This window comes from Watersipora subatra, chromosome 1, assembly GCF_963576615.1.
Source record: "Watersipora subatra chromosome 1, tzWatSuba1.1, whole genome shotgun sequence".
Taxonomy (NCBI): Eukaryota; Metazoa; Bryozoa; class Gymnolaemata; order Cheilostomatida; family Watersiporidae; genus Watersipora; species Watersipora subatra.
In genome coordinates, this window is record NC_088708.1 from 43,819,521 (window position 1) to 43,840,387 (window position 20,867).

At 36.9% G+C, this 20,867-nt stretch overlaps 1 protein-coding gene across 1 annotated transcript in view; it reads left to right on the forward strand.

Annotated features, from left to right (window-relative positions):
* Positions 1-665: 665 nt before the first annotated feature.
* LOC137385604 (zinc finger protein 236-like) overlaps positions 666-20,867 on the forward strand; it is a 51,339-nt gene continuing 31,137 nt past the window's right edge. The window contains exons 1-13 of the mRNA XM_068072101.1: positions 666-739; positions 1,297-1,454; positions 1,728-1,913; positions 2,128-2,296; positions 5,467-5,588; positions 8,417-8,547; positions 11,498-11,780; positions 12,355-12,499; positions 12,633-12,766; positions 14,046-14,291; positions 18,220-18,344; positions 18,506-18,639; positions 19,725-20,063. Coding sequence (XP_067928202.1) covers positions 694-739; positions 1,297-1,454; positions 1,728-1,913; positions 2,128-2,296; positions 5,467-5,588; positions 8,417-8,547; positions 11,498-11,780; positions 12,355-12,499; positions 12,633-12,766; positions 14,046-14,291; positions 18,220-18,344; positions 18,506-18,639; positions 19,725-20,063 — 2,218 coding nt within the window. The 5' untranslated portion in view covers positions 666-693. The remainder of the gene's footprint in view (positions 740-1,296; positions 1,455-1,727; positions 1,914-2,127; positions 2,297-5,466; positions 5,589-8,416; positions 8,548-11,497; positions 11,781-12,354; positions 12,500-12,632; positions 12,767-14,045; positions 14,292-18,219; positions 18,345-18,505; positions 18,640-19,724; positions 20,064-20,867) is intronic.

The window sequence follows — 20,867 nt, forward strand, 5'->3', positions numbered from 1 at the left end:
CGTTACATAAAACTAAATAGTGTTGCAGTGTATTATTAAGGACCACAAATACATAAGCTATTCTACAATAATACAATTGTATCTTTGACAGCAACAAATGGATTTTAAATGATAGCAAACAAGCAATGCAAAGACACCTATAATAAATGTAAATAAATCCACACAAACAAGAAAGCTTTTCAAAACCAAAAATAAAGATGTCTTTTTACTGTTAGACTATTAAAAAGTTCATTCGAAAAGTCAAACCTGGTTTTTTCATTAATAAGAAGTCATAAAACTGTTGGCTGCTTTTCGTGTCTTTATAATCTAACTTTTAAGCACTGTATTACTAATATTCAACATATTTCACAGTGTGTTCATTACTGATGGCACAAAATAACATTTACGAACCTGAGATGGAGATCGGAGAATATGCAGCGCTTCACATTACGAAGCGCGCAAAAAATTGGGTTTTATCTAATAATGAGTTGCCTAGTTACACATGCTGCATCCGGCAGTTGTGCGTCTTGAGTACGTATAATACCGCACTCCCGATAGATCCATCGACTGGTAAAACATAAACGACTTCTTAATGCCAATTCTAGTTAGCAGCCTCTCCAGGTAATCGTAAATCAACAGCGGCTATAGTATTACCAATATCTTCACTTACCGAGAGTTTCCCTGCATTGCCGCCATCTTAAAAATATTACTCAAATGGAAGAAGAGCCAAATGTTCAAATATCACCAGAGACTCCTTCTGGTATGGTGCATATAAAAAGATTATTTAAATTCTGATTTGTTGTAATTTATGTTTTCACGAGTTTTTTACGCAAAATCAACGTCAACAGAAATAACGGTACCGCTAACAGATCGACGCACCATAATCTTGAAACAGATATTATTATTATGTTTGGTATCATGCCGCCTCGCGTAATGATATGTTCTGTTTATCCAGTGAACTTGCACATGTTTTTGTTATGTTCATGCACTTGGAGAGTAATAAGCCATCCTTCGCGCAAGGCCACGGCGAAGCATTCTGTACACCACTGTTGTTGAACAAATATTCAACATTAATGTCCTTCGCCCACAACCTAGAGTAATCTTGATGATATAGTCCACCAGGTTCAGCGCAAGCCCATCTGGTTCTATGCAAAATAGGGTTGAATACCGCTTTACATAAAGAGGTATATGATGCACATGGCATATTAGGTGCATGTATTAAAACAGCGTGCTATCGCTACAATTGTTAGCATGAGTCTGACATGAGGTATATTTTTGAAAAAAAAAACAACCGCAAATGCATTTTGTTTGTTATAGTGGTCTACGCCACCCTAGTTACCCTCGATGGGAATGGTGATGGATCTGAGCAACCGCAATTGGTTACAGTACCTGCAGATTCTCTTAATGGACAGGAAATCAGTTTGGAAGCCCTAGCTGGTCTTGCAGGTCACAACAATCTCGCACTTGATTTGCAGGTTAGCATGTTATAATTACTTATTTCTATGCAGATATTGGAGGCTATTTAAAACTTAAAATATGCAAAACAAAGTGACGCTTAGTCTGTTGTTCTGTCTGTCATAGCTTCTGCCTCAGTGCTACCAGCGCTTTGAAAACAGGTGCGACCAGACATGGTCTCATCTACTAATAGTTTTGACTTTGGGGGGGGGGGGGAAACAGTGTGGGCTCCTGTTTCACTTTCTATTACCTTATTTTTGTGTAAATGCGTTATTAATGTTTCCTATTTGTAGGCTGCAGCACTTACTGGTCAAACCTTTCAAGTATTTAGAACTGCTGATGATGGATTTGCTGTGGTTAACCCTACCAACCTGGAAGGTGTCGAGAACTCGCGGAGCCATATTGAGGTGCAGCCACTTCAAGCTGACATGGAGAGGGAGGCGACAGAGATGGAACAGATTCAGCCTCCAATTCCAAAGGTTTGAAGTTGGCGGTTGCAGCTGAGTCATGGTGTAAACGCCAGACTGTTGTCAACACACTTGACTAGTGTAAAACAATGAATTATTATCCTTAGTTAACTTTTATAAGATTTTTTATGGCTACTTCTCAAGAATTCATTTGGTATTTTTATTGTATTTTGTTAACTACTACCTCTTCTTTGATGATTATTGGCATTGCTGTTTTTTTGCAAAGGGACCCTACACGTGCCAGCTCTGTGGTAAGGTATTTCCTAAATGGTCACAGCTACAGAGACACATGAAGACACATAACGATGACCAACCATACAAGTGCCTTCAGTGTGATGCTGGTTTTAATGTACAGGAGAACCTGATTCTTCATGAGTCGACACACCGTATGCCTCGTGAGTAACCATTTTTCTCCTTTCCGTTAAGTCTGGGAGAGCAGATGCTCATAGATAATGCTTTTTATGGCAGGATTGTTCTGAATGATTTATCATAGATTGCCAGTTTCCTCATGGGTCTACAGTTCTCAAACCTCTACTCAAAATCACCTCTACATATTACATAAAATTTTAACAAATTTTTTCTTGACATACAAAGTAATTTCTGACATGACATTCAAATTTCTCAAAACAACAATTTTGCAAATAAAAAGATGAAAAAGATTTAAGCAAAACGCAGATATAATTAAAAAGAGAGAACTAAGGAGTTAACTAAAGGATATGTAGGCACTCTGTTATAAAGGGAGATATATAAAGCATTCATTGACTGGCCTGCACTGCTTTGTTCTCAACATTATGTTTAGTTTAAATTGGGTTCTCATCATTTCATTTAAAGTTTATACCAAGACTTAATTGTTTAGGGCATGATTTGAGTGGGTTTGTGGGTTGGCTGTATTAAAAGGCAGGAAGTATGTCACAACCACATAGATATGATGTCACACCCACATAGCTATGATGTCACACCTACATAGCTATGATGTCACGCCTACATAGATATGAAGACCACAATAGAAAAACCAGTGATGTCACATTTTGGTTTTTTTGGAGTTATTGCTACCTACCTGTAGTTTTGGCACTGTAGAATTGTATGGTGAGTTAAAAATTTGGAAAAAATAGTGTTATCCTATGAAAAACTGTGTTTAAATTTTATGCTCAAATGAAAAAACAGGAGATGTCCAAGCTGTAATATGGAAAAATCGGCTAAGTCCATCAGCTAACCAATCAAAGAGCGTTTTGCTCGTTAACGTGGTCTTGCGTTGTTTAATGTTGCTTAGCTAGCAGAAACGATCGATGCGTAACACGTGCTTGTTTGTTAAATTATTATTAATAATGATGGCATCTGGAGATAGATCGAGTCTTCAGAATAAACTGAAAAGTCTAGAAAACAAAGAAAAGATGGTAGTGCACAAAAGCAAGCTAAAAAGCAAAAGGATTCTAGTCACACAGCAGGAGAAAATTGCTTATGCAAATGGTAAACACGCTTTGTAATTGCGGATGATAGGCAAAAGTTGTTTACTGATTTTGGTTTGTGTTAATATCTGTCTCAATTTATCACAAAACTAAATTGATGCTTCATAAAAGTTGTTTTTGACAGGTTTACAGTTATTGCTCACACTCTAATTACAGTAGTTGATTATTTGTTATCAAGCAATGCTAAGCACAAGTTAAGGAGTGGTCACACGAGCACTGAACCGACGTAGGATCGGTTCGGAGGCTGGTTCGGTTCATGGCACATGTCACACGACATCTGAAGTCACTTCGCTTCCTAGATACTATACGTATAGAGACAGCACACCATTTCATTAGTAGTTTTTATGTATTTGAGTTAAATATTTCTATTGTAAACAAAAAACTTTGAGGAACAATTATAAATTATAATTATACAGCAGATTTATTAGAAGATCGTTCAGTTGTTCAAAATAAATCACTCGATACAAAGATTTTGCCAACCCTTTCCATCAACATAATTATGTTTTTTTTATTAACATATGAATGTTTTTCTATGCTGAGTACATAAACAAAAACAGTCTTTATCATAGTACTGTGGTTTTACATAAATAAATCAGTCAACGATACTTCATCAGGATGAATATGACACAATACTTATATTCTACACGAAAGAAAATCACAACCATTCTCTTACATTTATGCAAAACTTAAGTGCAACATCTTACATTTATGGAACACAATCACAAATCCGGGTGAACCGTGTCTTAAATTGCTTCATGTTGTTTATTTAACGAAATAAAAGTATCATCCCATTTCTTTTTTAACTTTACTCACGCGCAGGTAAGGAGAAATGTGACGCGTGCTCGCTAGAATTCTAGAATTTTAACCAGCCAATAAGAGCAAGGGTTTGACCATGAAATTTTGAGCCGGACCGAAATGGTTCGTTTCGGCCAGAAATGTCTTCGTTCGAACTTTTTGCAGCTGAAAGCGACGTCGTTTTGCGTCATTTAGTTCGGTTCGGCGCTAGTGTGACCACCTCTTTAGCCTGCATCGGCTCTATGGCCTGAGTGCATAGAAGGTTGTGCTCTATATACAGCTTGTTTACAAATTCTCACTTATGTCTGTTGAGTAAATCTGTAAGTACATTTAAAATACAGTGTTAAATATACCGTACTTTTCGGACTATTAGCCGCTACTTTTTTCTGATGTTTTGAGCCATGCGGCTTATATAAGGGTGTGGCTGTTCCGTGGTTTTTTCTTTTACTACTAGGGCACATCAACCGGAATCTCTGGTTAGTGTACCTCTAGCAGTGAATGAAAAAACGCAACAATGCCTAACGGTACTGTTCCGTTAGGCACTGGGTTAAAAAGCGTCGGTTGATACGGAACAGTGCCTAACGGCGCTGTTCCATTTTAACTAGCAAAGTTGCTGCCGTGTTAAAAAGCATCGTCATGAGTTCTGCGGCCTATACAAAAGGTGCGGCCTATGTATTGTTTTATTATCGGTTTTTTGAAAATAAAGCAGATGCGGCTTATATACTGTAAGAGTGCGGTTAATAGTCAAAAAAGTATGGTACATCTAATCTGACTTTTGAGCTCCACAGAATTTATGATCGCTCAACTGTGAACTCGTTTTGTGATCAATAGTATACATACTGATAATATTGGCAATATTTTGATACTATATATAGTATATTAATAATATTGATGGTATATTGATAACATTGACAGTATATATATATATATCAATAACATTGGCAATATATATCTATATTGATAATATTGATAGTATATAAATAATATTGATAGTATATTGATAGTCTAGATAGTATATATTCATAATATTGATGACATTGGTAGTATGTTGGTAGTATATTGATAATATTGATGGTACATGTATCAAAAATATTCATGGTGTTTTGATAATCTAGTATCTTGGTAATATTGATAGTTTATTGATAATATTGGTAGCATATTAATAATATTGATAGTATATTGGTAATATTGATGATATAATCATAAATATTCACAGTATTTGTTTTTATATTTCTAAGGTCAAAGGTAAAGAAAAACCTATTCGATTATGTCATGTGAGTTCACTAATATACTTATCCTTTCAGCTGTATGCCCTGAGTGTGGTAAGAAATTCTCTCGCGTTGCCAGCCTCAAAGCACACATTATGTTGCACGAGCGAGATGAGAGCCTCATGTGCGCCGAGTGTGGTGATGAGTTTGGAGTGCAGGTAAGTCAGTCCACTAAAGCATCCAATAACCACATCAGATGTAGTATATTTGTAGTAATTGTATGTCAATGCCAGATGTGAAAACGTGGGATTATTGACTGTTACACATAGGTGGTTAGCATGTTATCCGGAGGGATGGTAGTTTTTTTCATTGGTTTATAAAGACAAAAAATGGAATGTTTGGCTCACTATAAATTCTGGATATGACAAAAATTTTTTTGGCGTATTTTGTTTTCGTGTAAATGCTTGGCTAATATGTCTATGACTAATATGTCTATGGATAATATGTCTATGGCTAATACGTTTATGGTTAAGGCAAAGTATGTCCTACTTTATTAATATGTTCATGTAATATAATCAGGTTTTACACGTTTATGATTCTACTAGCTGTACTACCCGGCGTTGCCTGGGTAATAAAAAGATCTCTGGACAGAAAACTTGTTTGTATTTAGCATATAATAACATTTGCCATTCTAGCTTTCAAACTACATACCATGAGAGAAGTGTTTTGTTTAGTTGAAATAAATTAAGAGAGAAAATAAAAACAACTGGAAAGGTTTTCAAACTTTGTCAAACAACTGTAACTTTCAAACTTCATATTATGAGGAAAATGTTTTGTGCAGGACAAATAACTTGAAAAAAAATAAAACAACTGTAAAGGTTTTCAAACAACTGTAAGTTTAAAAGTTCATATCTTGAAAGAACTGTTTCGTTGAAATAAATTAGAAGCAAAAATAAAAGGTTAAAGGTGTTTTAATGTAAATGTGAAATCATTAGCAAGTAATGGCTAAATATAGTCTGTTTTGCTACGATTACAATGAAAAATTATTTGGTATACAATTATATGGTTTTAGTTCGTTTCAGTTTTGGCATGCAAAAATTAGCATGCCAATTTTCGCATGCCAGTGTTGTCATCTGAAAATATCGTAGGCTATTAATAGACGTACATAGAGTGGTATAGAAACGCTTAGCAATTATCTAATGCAGGGGTCGGCAACCTTTTCCACTCAAAGAGCCATTTGGACCCGTTTTCCGCAGGAAAGAACGCAGTGGGAGCCACAAAACCCCTTTGATATTTTTAATTAAAAATAAATAAATACTACATGTACCTGTTTTGTTTAGCTTTTAATGCTTTTTTACCATGTTTACACCATAAAACGAAATGGTGTGGCATGTATAATGATTTAACTGCTGAAAAAACAAAATTACACTTTTGCAAACAACAACAAAATAGTTTTGGCCGTTTTATTGGCGCATAAATTAATATATAATGTGTACTACCTGTATTAGTGTTGTTGTTTGTAAGGAGTTTTGTTGATGATATTGCGGTCTTAAGTGGCTGGCCAGCCTTACTAGATTTATAATTGTTTAACCTCGTTTATTGACATAATATTATAAGGTATCTCGTAGCAATCTGGTCCTCTGCGTGAATCCGGTAGTAAATTTTTCTGCACTTTTATGTTAAAGTTAAAGCCACATTACAATCATGTGATAAGGTACTAATAATAATGGAACGTAAGTAATGCCGCATAACAAGCGGCAATGTTTGATTTATCACCATAATTACATTTTTTTAAATTATCGTACAAAATTTAGTGATAAAATTTCTATAGTTTTATGAATTACTTGGCATATGGTGAAAAAGGAAAAAAATTCAAAGTCAGAGGGAGCCGCAGTGAGAGGATGAAAGAGCCTCATGCGGCTCCGGAGCCGCAGGTTGCTGAGCCCTGATCTAATGCAATCACATTAAAACTCATCATCATTAAAAATGGTAACAAAACAATATATTAACCTTAGTAACTATAGGTTACCATAGTTACTAATAACCTACAACGACTTTAGTGCATTTTTTGGGTATGATCTGCAAGATAATATAACATTACAATGTACTATGCGGAGATTTCTTACCTTCGAGACCGACGTGTAACATGAACGCTGAATCTAACTTGAATGAAGTTATTTTACTAAACACATACTTGAAGGAAGTCTTAGTATATATTTTAGTAAACTTCAAACTTTCAACTAAAATTTTATCATTATCAAAACCATAACTGCCACGAGCAGCTTTTATTGTTTTTTCACCAGTAAATCAGACATGCCGGTTCCGATTTAGTACTCCAAATAAAGATTAATCCACTAACTTTCAAAGTAGTTTTTGTTTTTGAAGGCCTTTTTACAGCGATTCAATATCGGTGTCGCAATCGCCACAACAAGTCCCGCCCATAAATATGTGACTTGACCTAGCTTTTTAGTGACAGAAGTTGGGGATGTTTAGTCCGATCTAGAATTCTAGAGATGGGCGTCTTAAAACCCATTATTCTCCAAATTCAGCCTTCCAAATAGTCTCAGTCCTTTCTGAAAGGTAAATAAGCTATTTAACATTGCTTGTAGCTTGTTACAGGATGTTTAATAGGCTGAACGCCGAGATAAATGAGCTCAAAAAAGTGCAATAACAACACCAGTTTGTGATAAAATCGCACTAAAATCACCGATTTTGAATGGCTGTAAAAAAGCCTTCAAAAACAAAAATGACTGAAAGTTAGTGGACCAATCTTTATTTTGAGTACAAAATCGGAATCAGCGTGTCTGATTTTACCCATGAACAATCAATGAAAGCTGTTCGTGGCAGTTATGGTTTAATCCGTTTGCGAAGCCGTTTTTACCATAACAGACACTGCTGAACTCGGCATGGCGAGCAACGTATATCTTTTAATAACGTATATAATCAGTACAAAAATCGTCAAATTTTAAGTTCGAGATAAATTATATATTATTATTATAAATTATCTATATTTGAGAAATATATATAGATTATTTATACTTGGTAGAGCCAGTTGGATCGGCATATGAAGGTACATAAGACTGAAGAAGATGGCTTTTTTGAATGTAAGAGTTGTCACCTCGAGTTTCAGAATATGGCTTCACTCAAGGAGCACATGCAGAAGCATGTTAAAGTCAAGTAAGCTCTGCCTTTCATCTTCAGCTCGCTTTCATGTGTGCTGTTTTGTGCTGACCCATATGACTTTAACTGACTGTCTTGCAGGAGTACCTACTGCTTTAACTGACTGTCCTGCAGGAGTACCTAGCGCTTTAACTGACTGTCCTGCAGGAGTACCTAGCGCTTTAACTGACTGTCCTGCAGGAGTACCTAGCGCTTTAACTGACTGCCCTGCAGGAGTACCTAGTGCTTTAATTGACTATCCTCCAGGAGTACCTAGCGCTTTAACTGACTGTCTTGCAGAAGTACCTAGCACTCTAACTGACTGCCCTGCAGGAGTAACTAGTGCTTTAACTGACTGTCCTGCAGGAGTACCTAGTGCTTTAACTGACTGTCCTGCAGGAGTACCTAATGCTTTCACTGACTGCCTTCCAGGAGTACCTAGTGCTTTAACTGACTGTCCTGCAGGAGTACCTAGTGCTTTAACTGACTGTTCTCCAGGAGTACCTAGCACTTTAACTGACTGTCCTGCAGGAGTACCTATGCTTTAACTGACTGTCCTGCAGGAGTACCTAGTGCTTTAACTGACTGTCCTGCAGGAGTACCTAGCGCTTTAACTGACTGTCCTGCAGGAGTACCTAGCGCTTTAACTGACTGTCCTCCAGGAGTACCTAGTGCTTTAACTGACTGTCCTGCAGAGGTACCTAGCGCTTTAACTGACTGTCCTGCAGGAGTACCTAGTGCTTTAACTGACTGTTCTCCAGGAGTACCTAGCACTTTAACTGACTGTCCTGCAGGAGTACCTATGCTTTAACTGACTGTCCTGCAGGAGTACCTAGTGCTTTAACTGACTGTCCTGCAGGAGTACCTAGCGCTTTAACTGACTGTCCTGCAGGAGTACCTAGCGCTTTAACTGACTGCCCTGCAGGAGTACCTAGTGCTTTAATTGACTATCCTCCAGGAGTACCTAGCGCTTTAACTGACTGTCTTGCAGAAGTACCTAGCACTCTAACTGACTGCCCTGCAGGAGTAACTAGTGCTTTAACTGACTGTCCTGCAGGAGTACCTAGTGCTTTAACTGACTGTCCTGCAGGAGTACCTAATGCTTTCACTGACTGCCTTCCAGGAGTACCTAGTGCTTTAACTGACTGTCCTGCAGGAGTACCTAGTGCTTTAACTGACTGTTCTCCAGGAGTACCTAGCACTTTAACTGACTGTCCTGCAGGAGTACCTATGCTTTAACTGACTGTCCTGCAGGAGTACCTAGTGCTTTAACTGACTGTCCTGCAGGAGTACCTAGCGCTTTAACTGACTGTCCTGCAGGAGTACCTAGCGCTTTAACTGACTGTCCTCCAGGAGTACCTAGTGCTTTAACTGACTGTCCTGCAGAGGTACCTAGCGCTTTAACTGACTGTCCTGCAGGAGTACCTAGTGCTTTAACTGACTGTCCTCCAGGAGTACCTAGTGCTTAAAGGTGATGTTGGGGCATGTTTTGGTGAAGCAAGCTGTTATCATCGTGTTGTTAAGGAGAGTCTTGTATATAGAATCACCAAATTTCAGGTCGTTTGAAGCAGCAGTTTTTTTGTAACTGGCTAAAATTAATATGCGTATTTGCTAAAGACCAGAAAAGACAAATATAGTTTCAAGTAACCATTTAGCGATGTATAAAATTAATTTCGTGTTATTGTTTACAAAATATGTGTCTTGTTTTTTAAATGATTCAACCTTGAATAACACACACTGCTCACACATCGCTAGAATGTCTCACTTTTTAGAAGTGTATAAACTCACTGACAGAATGATATTAAAAATTATTAAAGGTTGACTTGCAACAAAATTCACATTACAGTTATTTGGTATCAAAAGATTCACCATGTCTTCCTCTGCTGTGTTGTAGGTGCAAAATATGTGGAAATGTGATTACAAGCTCTTAAAAGCTAAAAAACGAGCAGTTAATCGCCGCCATCACGAGACTGCCGTAGATTAGAATTCTTTCCAAAACGGCTCAAATGGGACGTAGTTGTACAAGATGGCTTCTGTTTACACTTTCACGCAACCTCATTCGTCGAAATATTTTCACAAATATACTTCACGCATTCAATAAAACCATGTCTATTGTTCTTAGTGTCTATTTTATCGTCATTGTAATGCTGTCACCTTCAGCACCGATATCTTATAACCTACCGTGAAAATTCGTTTAATATTTTAACCTTAGCTCGAAGGAGTACATATCATTGTTTGACAAACATGATGAGCCTGTTGGTCACCTGTGATAATCGAAAAATGCTGCAGAAATTTTTCGCGAAGTATGGGTCGCATGATCAAATTACGACTAGACGATTAGGCCAAGCCGAAACAAAACTGTAAAGTAGCGAGCATCTATATTTGATACCGGGTCTTTGGTAAAACCCGAAGCATCTGTCATAAACTAGTGCTACGAAAAGTTTTATATTGAGCCTTTTATTGGCCTTTCAATTCACGTGAGAACATCACGTGACAAAACAATAACCAAATGTAATGACTACGTCAGAGAAATAAACTGATTCCAATCTATGGCGGCTTTTCGTTTTTGAGCTTTTAAGAGCTTGAAATCACATTTCCACATATTTAGCACCTACAACACAACAGAGTAAGACATGGTGAATCTTTTGATACCAAATAACTGTAATGTGAATTTTGTTGCAAGTCAACCTTTAAAGAAGATAAGGCAATTAAGCTTAAGGCAATGATTTGTCTGCCTTGCCAATTATATAGCTTTAATGAAGAGCAACTAAGCAATTCCGTTTTGAAATTCTTTATGTAAGGTTTAAACTGGTAATTAATTGGTCATATGACATAAACTATAATGTGCAATTATTTTATTTGTCATTTGTACACATGTCTCTCTATACGCGTCTCTCTACATATGATTTTCTATGGCTATTTTAGCATGTAGGCTCTATTAAGGCAGGTCATAAATTTACTCTCGTAGGCACACAACCTATAAAAAGGTGAAGAAACGACATGATCATCTATTCTACCTAAATAGGTGTCAGTTTTGTTCTAAGCTGTTCGAAAAGCCAAGCGAACTTCAGAGGCACCTGCGAATACACACTGGTGAGAAGCCGTATGCCTGTAACATCTGCAAAAAGACCTTCAGCCAGAAGGGCGCTCTGAAACTGCATGTCAGGATACATAATATCAATCGCCCTTTCAAGTGTGACATCTGCCCTATGCGTTTCTCCCAAAAGGGTAACTTACGGGCGCATGTTGGGGTGAGTAACCTCCCAGTCAGTTTATCCGAGTGATTGTTGCCTCGGTGCCTCTTTCCTCATAGAATATCCATTGCTTCTTAGATGGACAAGCCTCGTGTTTTTCATCTATTATTCTGCTGCTGATTTGGTACTAAGTGTCTGTCCATGCCTGTTGTCATGTGTTTGTAGATGAAATGGCTAAATGCTAACTCGCCTAATACTATTGACGAGTTGTCAGTAGTGTCTTAATCAGTAGATTAGTAAAAAATACAATGCGATCTGCAAAGCGATTGATAAAACACAAATATTAGCTTTCTGATTTAATTTTTTACACCCATTCCCATGATATCTGGGGCTTGCGGTAAATGAAATATAGCATATTTCTGTATTATGTTACACTTGTTCTTTGTCTTTTCACTCTGTTCCATTATCTGTCTAACTATTTATCATTGCACTGCATGATTTTGTGAACAGCAAACTCGAGCGCATAAACTTTTGTACTTTCATACCTATTATATATATGTACATAGACAAGTGTCATACGGTCTTTCGAAATATCTTAAGAGCTCTAGTTGTTAGTTCTCCTTTGTTGCAGAGAGTACACAACAGTGAAGTCAATAATCCATTCCAATGCACGGAGTGCCCATGCTCGTTTAAAAAGCTAGGAGCCCTTAATTCACATATTAGCCGTCTGCACACGACGTCCTCTGGTGCTTTTCAAGCATCTGCTGCTGTGCTCGGTGAGTGGGCCTGTTTTTTACTTGTTGCTGCCAAATTCTTTTATTTCTTTTTCTCCGTAACATTGTTGATTGAAAGGGTGTTCAACCTCGTTTAAAAAGCGCATTGTATTGGTCGTATCTTTCATTCTCGTAGCCGGGGAGAGTACAGATACAAAATCGTCAGCTCAAGCGCTGGCAATAGACAACGTTATTCAGCAGATACTGTCTAGCATGAGCAACCTGGACAATGAAGAGGATATAGAGAGCAGGAAGAGGGATCTAAACAAGGTAACTCAACTCTTCTGTACTCTTTTATCTGTATTTTGATCCGATTCCGATTAGCTTGTACCAAAATTCTTAGATTCCGGCTAAGTCAATCTTTGAAACCTCATATCTATTCTTTCATTCTGGCGCAGTTGCAAATATTTGAGATTATATCTCTGCAGGTTTTAAATGTATTGTTAGTATTTGCAGTACAAGTAAGAATAAAGTATTTTTTACTTTGTTCTTGTTTCATTGTTTGCCGAACTTCATTTGAACAAAATGTTTCTGGAGAATAAAACTTCATCTGTGGACACACTTCATCGATATTCTATTTTTTATATCCACTCAATCTATGATTAGCTAAGTTAGTTCTGTGAGTGATTTTTTTGTATGTTTTTCAGCAAACTGCAGTGGCCTTTGAAATCAAATTAATGCCTCAGTTTTAGGGACTAATGCTAAAAGAAAATGCCTGCTAATGGATATAGGTTAGGGTGGAACATTCTTTCTGGATGAGCTCTAAGTTTTTTCCCGTAGTGTAACAAAATTCTCCTCTCACCCACAAGGCCATATTATGATGAGAATTAATATCAGTGTGTTATCCCTTTCTGATTATCAGTTGAGTCGATCATGGGGCCTCAGTCGGAAGAGTTGCTATGCACAGAATGACTTACGATTCTTTTCCAGGCCTTTATTTTCAACGTATTTATGCATGGCAAGGGTTTGCCAGAGATTTGTAAAAATGGTTATTATAAAAATATATCTATATAGATATTATATTTGAAAAAAAGTGCATAGCGAAATGGTGTTAAAATTGCGAAGTGTCTTTGTAGACATTCAAAACTTCGGTTGGGAAGAAGGTATCATTGTGTACATGAAATTACTGGACTGAGTGTAACTCATACATTTCATGCTTTATGTGAAATAGCTCATCTCTGCATTGCTATTTTAAGCAACCAATTATGAACTTTCACCTTGGTATTTCATCAATTTTTCATTTTTATAAAGAGCAAAGAATACCATTTGTAATTTGTTTCTAGGTCAACGTTTACACGTTCATTTGCTTTTTAATTTGTAATAAATAATATTAAAAGTACACTTTTCGTCGCAATGAAGTTAAGTGGAAAATAAAATGGTGAAATCCATCAGTGCACGAGTAGTCCAAATAATCAACAGGTGTCCTCACATGTCATAGTGAGGGCATTACAACCATCGTCAATCACTCCCTTATGACATATCTATATGGCTTGCTGACCTTAAACAAACTTATTCATAGACAATCACAAACACGTTTGTTCTTGTTTAGAGTGTGGCAGAGGCTCTTGCCGCTGACAGCAACATCAATTCAGACATATTGTCTGAGGCATTGACACGCAGTGGCCTGCTGCCCGAGGGAGAGAAGGAAACACAGCTACTCAAAGAAAAGTTAATCAATGCTGTCACTCAGGCCTTTAGTAGTCTTGAAAACAGTGAGGATACAGAGCATGGCACGAGAGTTATCCTCTCCAACTCTGCATCGGGCCTCAAGAAGAGTCTACATACAGTCAGAAAGGTTAGTAGTTGATAGCAGTAGCCAGGTTTAGATGTGGAGCACAGTTAGTAGTAATATGGTGGTATATAGTCAGTAATAGCTATATGGTATTATGTACTAGTTGCTAATAGTTATATGTTAGTATACAGTTAGGAATCGATACATGCTAGTATACAGCTGGTAATAGTTATATGTTAGTATACAGCTAGTAAAATTACATCTTAGTATGCAGTTACCGTAAAACCTTTAATTGAATGCCACCTCCATTTGACCGCCACTTTAACAATCTTTGCTTTTTACAAACCCATAATATCAATTGATCAGTGAACAAGTGTCCACAAAATCGTATCGATAATGATTTATTTACATCAATAACAATTGAGGCACACCAAGGGAAAGGGGCCCATTTGATACTTTTTGAGGATTTCAGGTTTTGTTACCATCTGATAGAGAAATTTCTGCTAATTCCAATGATATATAACATTTCATTCTTCTGACAGTTATGAGTGAGTTAATTGCAGGAAAATGGCCAAAAGACTAGGCGTTTCGGTAAAACAATGATTTGAGAAATCAAGCGCATAAAACCAAAAAGCATCATAACTCCTACACCGTTTAGCATCATCATAGCAACGAGACATCTAGTCAGTGCTAGCATAACAGAAAAAGTCACCTAGACCAATTAAACTATGCTGAGTTTATTGCTCTCAGTTAAAAAGTTCTAAAACAAGTAGTTTTTAAGATACAGCTATCTGAACTGGACCTAAAATATTACAAGGGCTCATGTGAAATTATTCGATTTAGTCTATCAGTGCCTATGGCTCTATCACTAGCAATTGATGAGCATTAGAGCGTCACAAGTAGTTGCTGTCTGTAGTAGTGATGTCCATCATCATGAGCAGATCTACCAATTCCTGCGGTTACTAGAGCCTCTTCATCACCGCTAGAGCTACTATTCTCTGAGGTTGACTCATTCTCTGAGTCACCATCACCGAAAAACTCTCTATTAAGTGCATTTTCTATATCAGTATCTAATCCTATCCATCTACTTTTGCCTGCCACTTTGTTTCTAAGCCTTTTCACTTGGATATTTATCAGAAGGAAAGTTCTGGTGCACATAAAAATAGTTCTAACATCTAAACCAAATGGTTAAATCATGATTGAAATTTCCATGATATCATTCGAGATGGCTGCTAGTCTCCTTAGCAACCAGTTTAAGACTCATAAAATGTCATTAATTCTTACATTTGAGCAATTTTTTATGCAGAAAGAGAACATATCAAAAGACCTTATACAGTCATACTTTGACTTACGAGCTTAATGCGTTCCGAGACTGAGCTCGTAGGTCAATTTACTCGCATGTTGGTGCAATTTATTTATATATAGAACAATTAAATATATATTGATTGGTTTCCATACTCTAAAAAATGCAAATAAAACACTCAAAACAAGATATTGTAACAGAAAGAATATGTTAGTTATTGTACTAACTTACCACATGCTTTTAAAAAGCAACAAATAAAAAATAATGCAAGGAAATGTGATTAATTAAAATGTAAAATAAAATACATACAATAGCAGCTAACGCTAGCATTTGCCAGAGAGGGAGTTATAAGTTATCCTTTATTACAACAGTTGACTTTGATAAATTTGGATTTTATCAAAGTTTTAAAAGACAAACTTAGAAGCAAACCTAAAAGCAAACTTTCATTTTTAATTTAACGTAATTAAAATTTCTTCGGCGTTCATAGTTGGAAGTTTCTCGCTGGTTAGCTAATTTTTCCTTTGTTTCGCTGTCACGACTAGCCAGCCGTTTTAAAATAAACCTATCTAAGGACGTTTGCCTTTGTAGCCCTTTCAACATGTTGCGATTTGGACGAACACATGTGTCGTCACAAAGGGTTAATGCACGACCACTAGCCAACTTGTCCGAATGTCTATTTTTACAGTTTTGATAGATAGCACCGGCCTTTTCACATAGCATCGTTTCAGTTATGCTGTCACCGGCCAATTGTTTATCTTTTATCCAATGCCTGAGCAGTCTCTCCATCAGCTGTCGTGAAGATCGCTGCACCGTTTAGAAACTATGGTTAGTCCTTTTGTGAGTTAAATGCCCTGAATATAATCCTTCTGTTTGATAATTGTGGATGTATTTCTGTCATATTGCTGAGCTAGCTCAATCACGCATACACATTTCGCATATTTTTCAATAATTTTCCGTTTAATATCAATTGTTATCATTTGCTTTTTCTTTGCATTATCTTTCATTTTACTGGCAAACTTTCGGTCTACGGCGTAGACCGTAGACTCTACGCACAGTACTTTTAATTCACATAATTCTGCACTGAAAATTGCGCACAAAAAACGGTACAAAAGTATAACCTGAGCAGTTGAAAAATACAGAGTGATGTTGTTCTCATAAAACACCTCCGGCATACTTGACAACTGACTCACGTGCTCGTATCTCAAACATGGCTCGTATGTTAGTGCTAAAACTTGCTTAAAAGCTGGCTCGTATCTCAAGTTTCTCGTACGTTGGAGCACTCGTAAGTTGAAGTATTATTGTAGTGTAAGAATACAAAAACAGTGTGTGAAATGGTTTTCCAACTTTGGAAGCCTCTAGACAAAATCAACAAAAGTATTAAATGGGCCCTTTTCCCTTGGTGTGCCTCAATTAATTCTCACGTTGTCCAACTTCAAAGCTTCATTTTTTTCGTTAAAACTTTGAAAGCAACATCATAGAAATAATTAACATCTGTCTCAGGCTAATAGCAGTTCCTTGTTTAACGTCGTCTTAATACTTCGAAGTACATGCATGTAACAAACTGTTTACATTTACGATGGTAGATGAACGACTAGTTTTAGGGTCAAGGTTGTGTTTAGCAAGCAAAACTTTTACGCATTGCGTTTGTGCTAATTGCACCGCATAAAAGTTTTGCTCTGCCAAAAAATTGTTTGGACACTAATATGGACTAGTTCAGCAGTGCATAAGAAAAGTTGAGGTCAGAAAACATTGTGGAAGGTATTAGAAAACCAGAAGATGTTTGTTCTATCAAAAGTAACAATCAGAACGCAGCTATCCGAGCAAATGATGCAAGTATTTTTGTTTTAAAAACGTTTATTTTTGTTTCTGCATGTATTATAAGTATGGTTCATTTATGTCACTTGTTCATGAATATACATATATATTTGTAGCATTTGATCGATTATCATATAACTTATAAATTTGCAGATTTATAGCATATTATTTAATAGCATCCTTGCAATTATTCGACATGGCTTACAATGGATTGACACTCATAACTCATCTTCTATTGCTCATAAAAATTCGGTTCTGGCTGCAAATTGTAGCAAACATATCAGTGAGTACAATAAGCTTTTACGCAACATTGTTAAATATAGGTATAAAATACAAATCTCTTCAAATTTAGAATGAAATGAAAATTGTAAGCTCCAACAAATTGCAAAGCAAGGCACAGGCTACAAGATCATCGCAGGTTAATTGCAAGCAATAGATGTCAACGGGTAGAGATATTTCTCGATTTCTCAATGCATATTTATTAAGAGAACTTTGATAAGTTGGAGTTATTTTAGCAGATTTATTGCATCCAAAAGGTTTAATATTGCTCCATCGGAAAAAGAACGCAATTTTATCCTCCCAAAATTCTGACAAGCCATTTGAAAAATACAACACCAGTCTCTATTTGAATGCCATATCCAATTGACTGCCACTATGGAGGAAGGGTTGAAAAATAGACTGGTATGGCGTTCAATTACAGGTTTTACGGTAGTTATATTTACATTTTAGTTCATAGTTCGTAATAGCAACATCTTAGTTCACAGTTGGTCAATAGTTGCTTGTTAGTATACAGTTAGTATGCAGTTGGTAATAGCTATATGCTTGTACATGTACTGCGAATGTTAAGTGGGATTAAAATGTGCTTGTTGTTAGGTTGGAGGCGTTAGATGGCACCAATGTCAATATTGTACGAAAGAGTTTAAGAAACCAAGTGACTTGGTGCGTCATATCCGGACTCACACACAAGAAAGGCCCTACAAGTGCACCCGATGTTACAGGTTGTAACAGTTCCATCCTTCTCCAAGTTTGAGTATATTAAATTGATAAATGGAGATGTGTTCTTTTTTTTCTTCAATCTTATCATGATGACTTCTTTACAAAATTGAGTTCAGCTCATTTTAAAGCAGTTTTCATGGTAACTGTTGGCTGCTTGCTTCAGGGCTTTCACTGTAAGGAGCACACTCAAGGCACATGAGAGGACCCATACCGGAGTCAAGTGCTACAAGTGTGACATTTGCGAGAAGATGTTCGCTACCCATGGTAGCCTTAAGATTCACATGAGGCTCCACACAGGTTCAACTTTGCCTTTTCTCATCGACTAAATACCTAATTCATTCTCCATGTAATCTCATAAAGGTCTGGCATGTTGGAGGTGCAATGTGAAATGTTAAGTGCAAGAGCTTGTGATAGTTTGGTCACCTATCAAAGTAGAGATAAGGCTTTTCTGTAGAAATTCTTTCTCTTACCATTCCTATTCTCTTCCTAGTCCTATAAGGCAATTCCGTTTTATTTTTAAAAAGAAGTTTTGAACAATCAGTGAATCACAACTAAGCAACAAATGAACAGTCGAAGTCAGCTGAGGCAGTATAGGTTGCTGACTCTAATCAAATTGATCCACTGGTAATAGATAAAATTCTGTAAAGCTGTAACTCTATGACGTACAAGTAGCCGACTCTTAACGACGGGTCACCTAATGACCATTCAGAGTTACGACGTTAAAAATTGTGAAAACTTACAAAAATGTTTTAATGTGCATACGGTGTCAGGCTAACATCTGTCATTCAGGCACATAGGTGTTAGGCTAACATCTGTCATTCAGGCACATAGATGTCAGGCTAACATCTGTCATTCAGGCACATAGGTGTCAGGCTAACGTCTGCTGTAGTTGAAGCACTGTAAAAAGAACGATGGTACATACATATGCTAAATAAAAAAATGAATGTCAAGAAAGTAAACACGACGAATGTGTAACATCTAGCTCAGTGTACTCTATGATAGCTCAACATTTGTTAAAAGTTAAATATTTGTTAAACAAAAGCTAAATGAAATAGATAAAGTTAAAGGTTTTTGTTAAAAGTTGTTATAAAGGCAAATAGAAAGAAGAAAAAGAGAAAAGGAGAAGAAGTACAGTACAGTGTAAATAGTCTGTACATATGCTATACACTAGCCTACTATCAAGCAAAATGTTTATCAACGGAAGCTCGAGTTGGGTTGGGGTTTGTTTAGCGACGGCATCGCTTAACAACGGGTTTTTCAGAACATAACCCTGTCGTTAAGTGAGAACCACTTGTATAGCCTACAGATGTGTGATATTTTACTAGGCGAATGCTTGGGTTTTAGAGATGCAACTCCTGATGCATCCATTGCTCTATTGGTAGGTTCGAAACCATTTGCCTGCGAGATGTGCAATAAGACCTTTAGAACCACAGGACATTTAAAAAGCCATGAGTCATCACATTATAAAGGAGTGGAAAAAACTCGTCGTCTCCTCGGATCTAATGGAGGCAAGGGGGAGGATCTAGACACAGAACACATAGAGCTACAGGAGCCAATAATTATAACTGACTCTGGGCTGGTGCAGCAGCCGCCCAAGCATAGCATTCAGTACCAGAGCATGATGGGTGAATCGGCGAATGACAGACCACACAAGTGCACCTTCTGTACGCAAGCGTTTAAGAAATCAAGCCACTTGAAGCAGCATATTCGCTCTCACACGGGTTGGTCTGACCTCCAGTCCCCTTACTAGTAAAAATAGACTTGAATGCTTTATCTTTAATTCTTAAAGGTTGACTTGCAACAAAATTCACATTAAAGTTATTTGGTATCAAAAGGTTCACCATATCTTACTCTGCTGTGTTGTAGGTGCAAAATATGTGGAAATGTGAATACCATACCTTTCGGACTATTAGCCGCTACTTTTTTCTGATGATTTGAGCCATGCGGCTTATATAAGGGTGCAGCGATTCTGTGGCTTTTTTTCACCGTTAAGGCGCATTAACTGGATTCTCTGGTAAATACAATCACAATCGAACAAAAATATATTTGGTACACTAATAAAGATAATTATAACATAGCCTGTAATCTTTAGCCTCTTTATCTTTTAAAAGTCATCGCCTGCGTATTGTATACAGTAGGCGCTCCTACACCGTAAATAATCCGTTCCACGAACATTTACGTTATACGGATTTTATGTTATATGAACAGTAAAACCCATGTACATGTAAATTGTCTAATCTATTCCAAAATCTTTCCAAACTCACCCCTTTTAGTCCTACAAAAAGGAAAAACTAGACTTAACTATTCAATTTGTGGGCTGGACTCTAACTGCAGTATTATTGGTTAGTATCAACAACTTTTCTCCTTTTTCTGATTTATTTCATACGTCTACAATAAAGCAAAACAAAAAATATTTTGTTTGATTACCTGTTGGTTACCTGTGATAGTCGAACAATGCTGCAGAAATTGTTCACGCCATTTGGCAGGAAGTATCGGTCACATGATCAGATTACGACTAGATGATT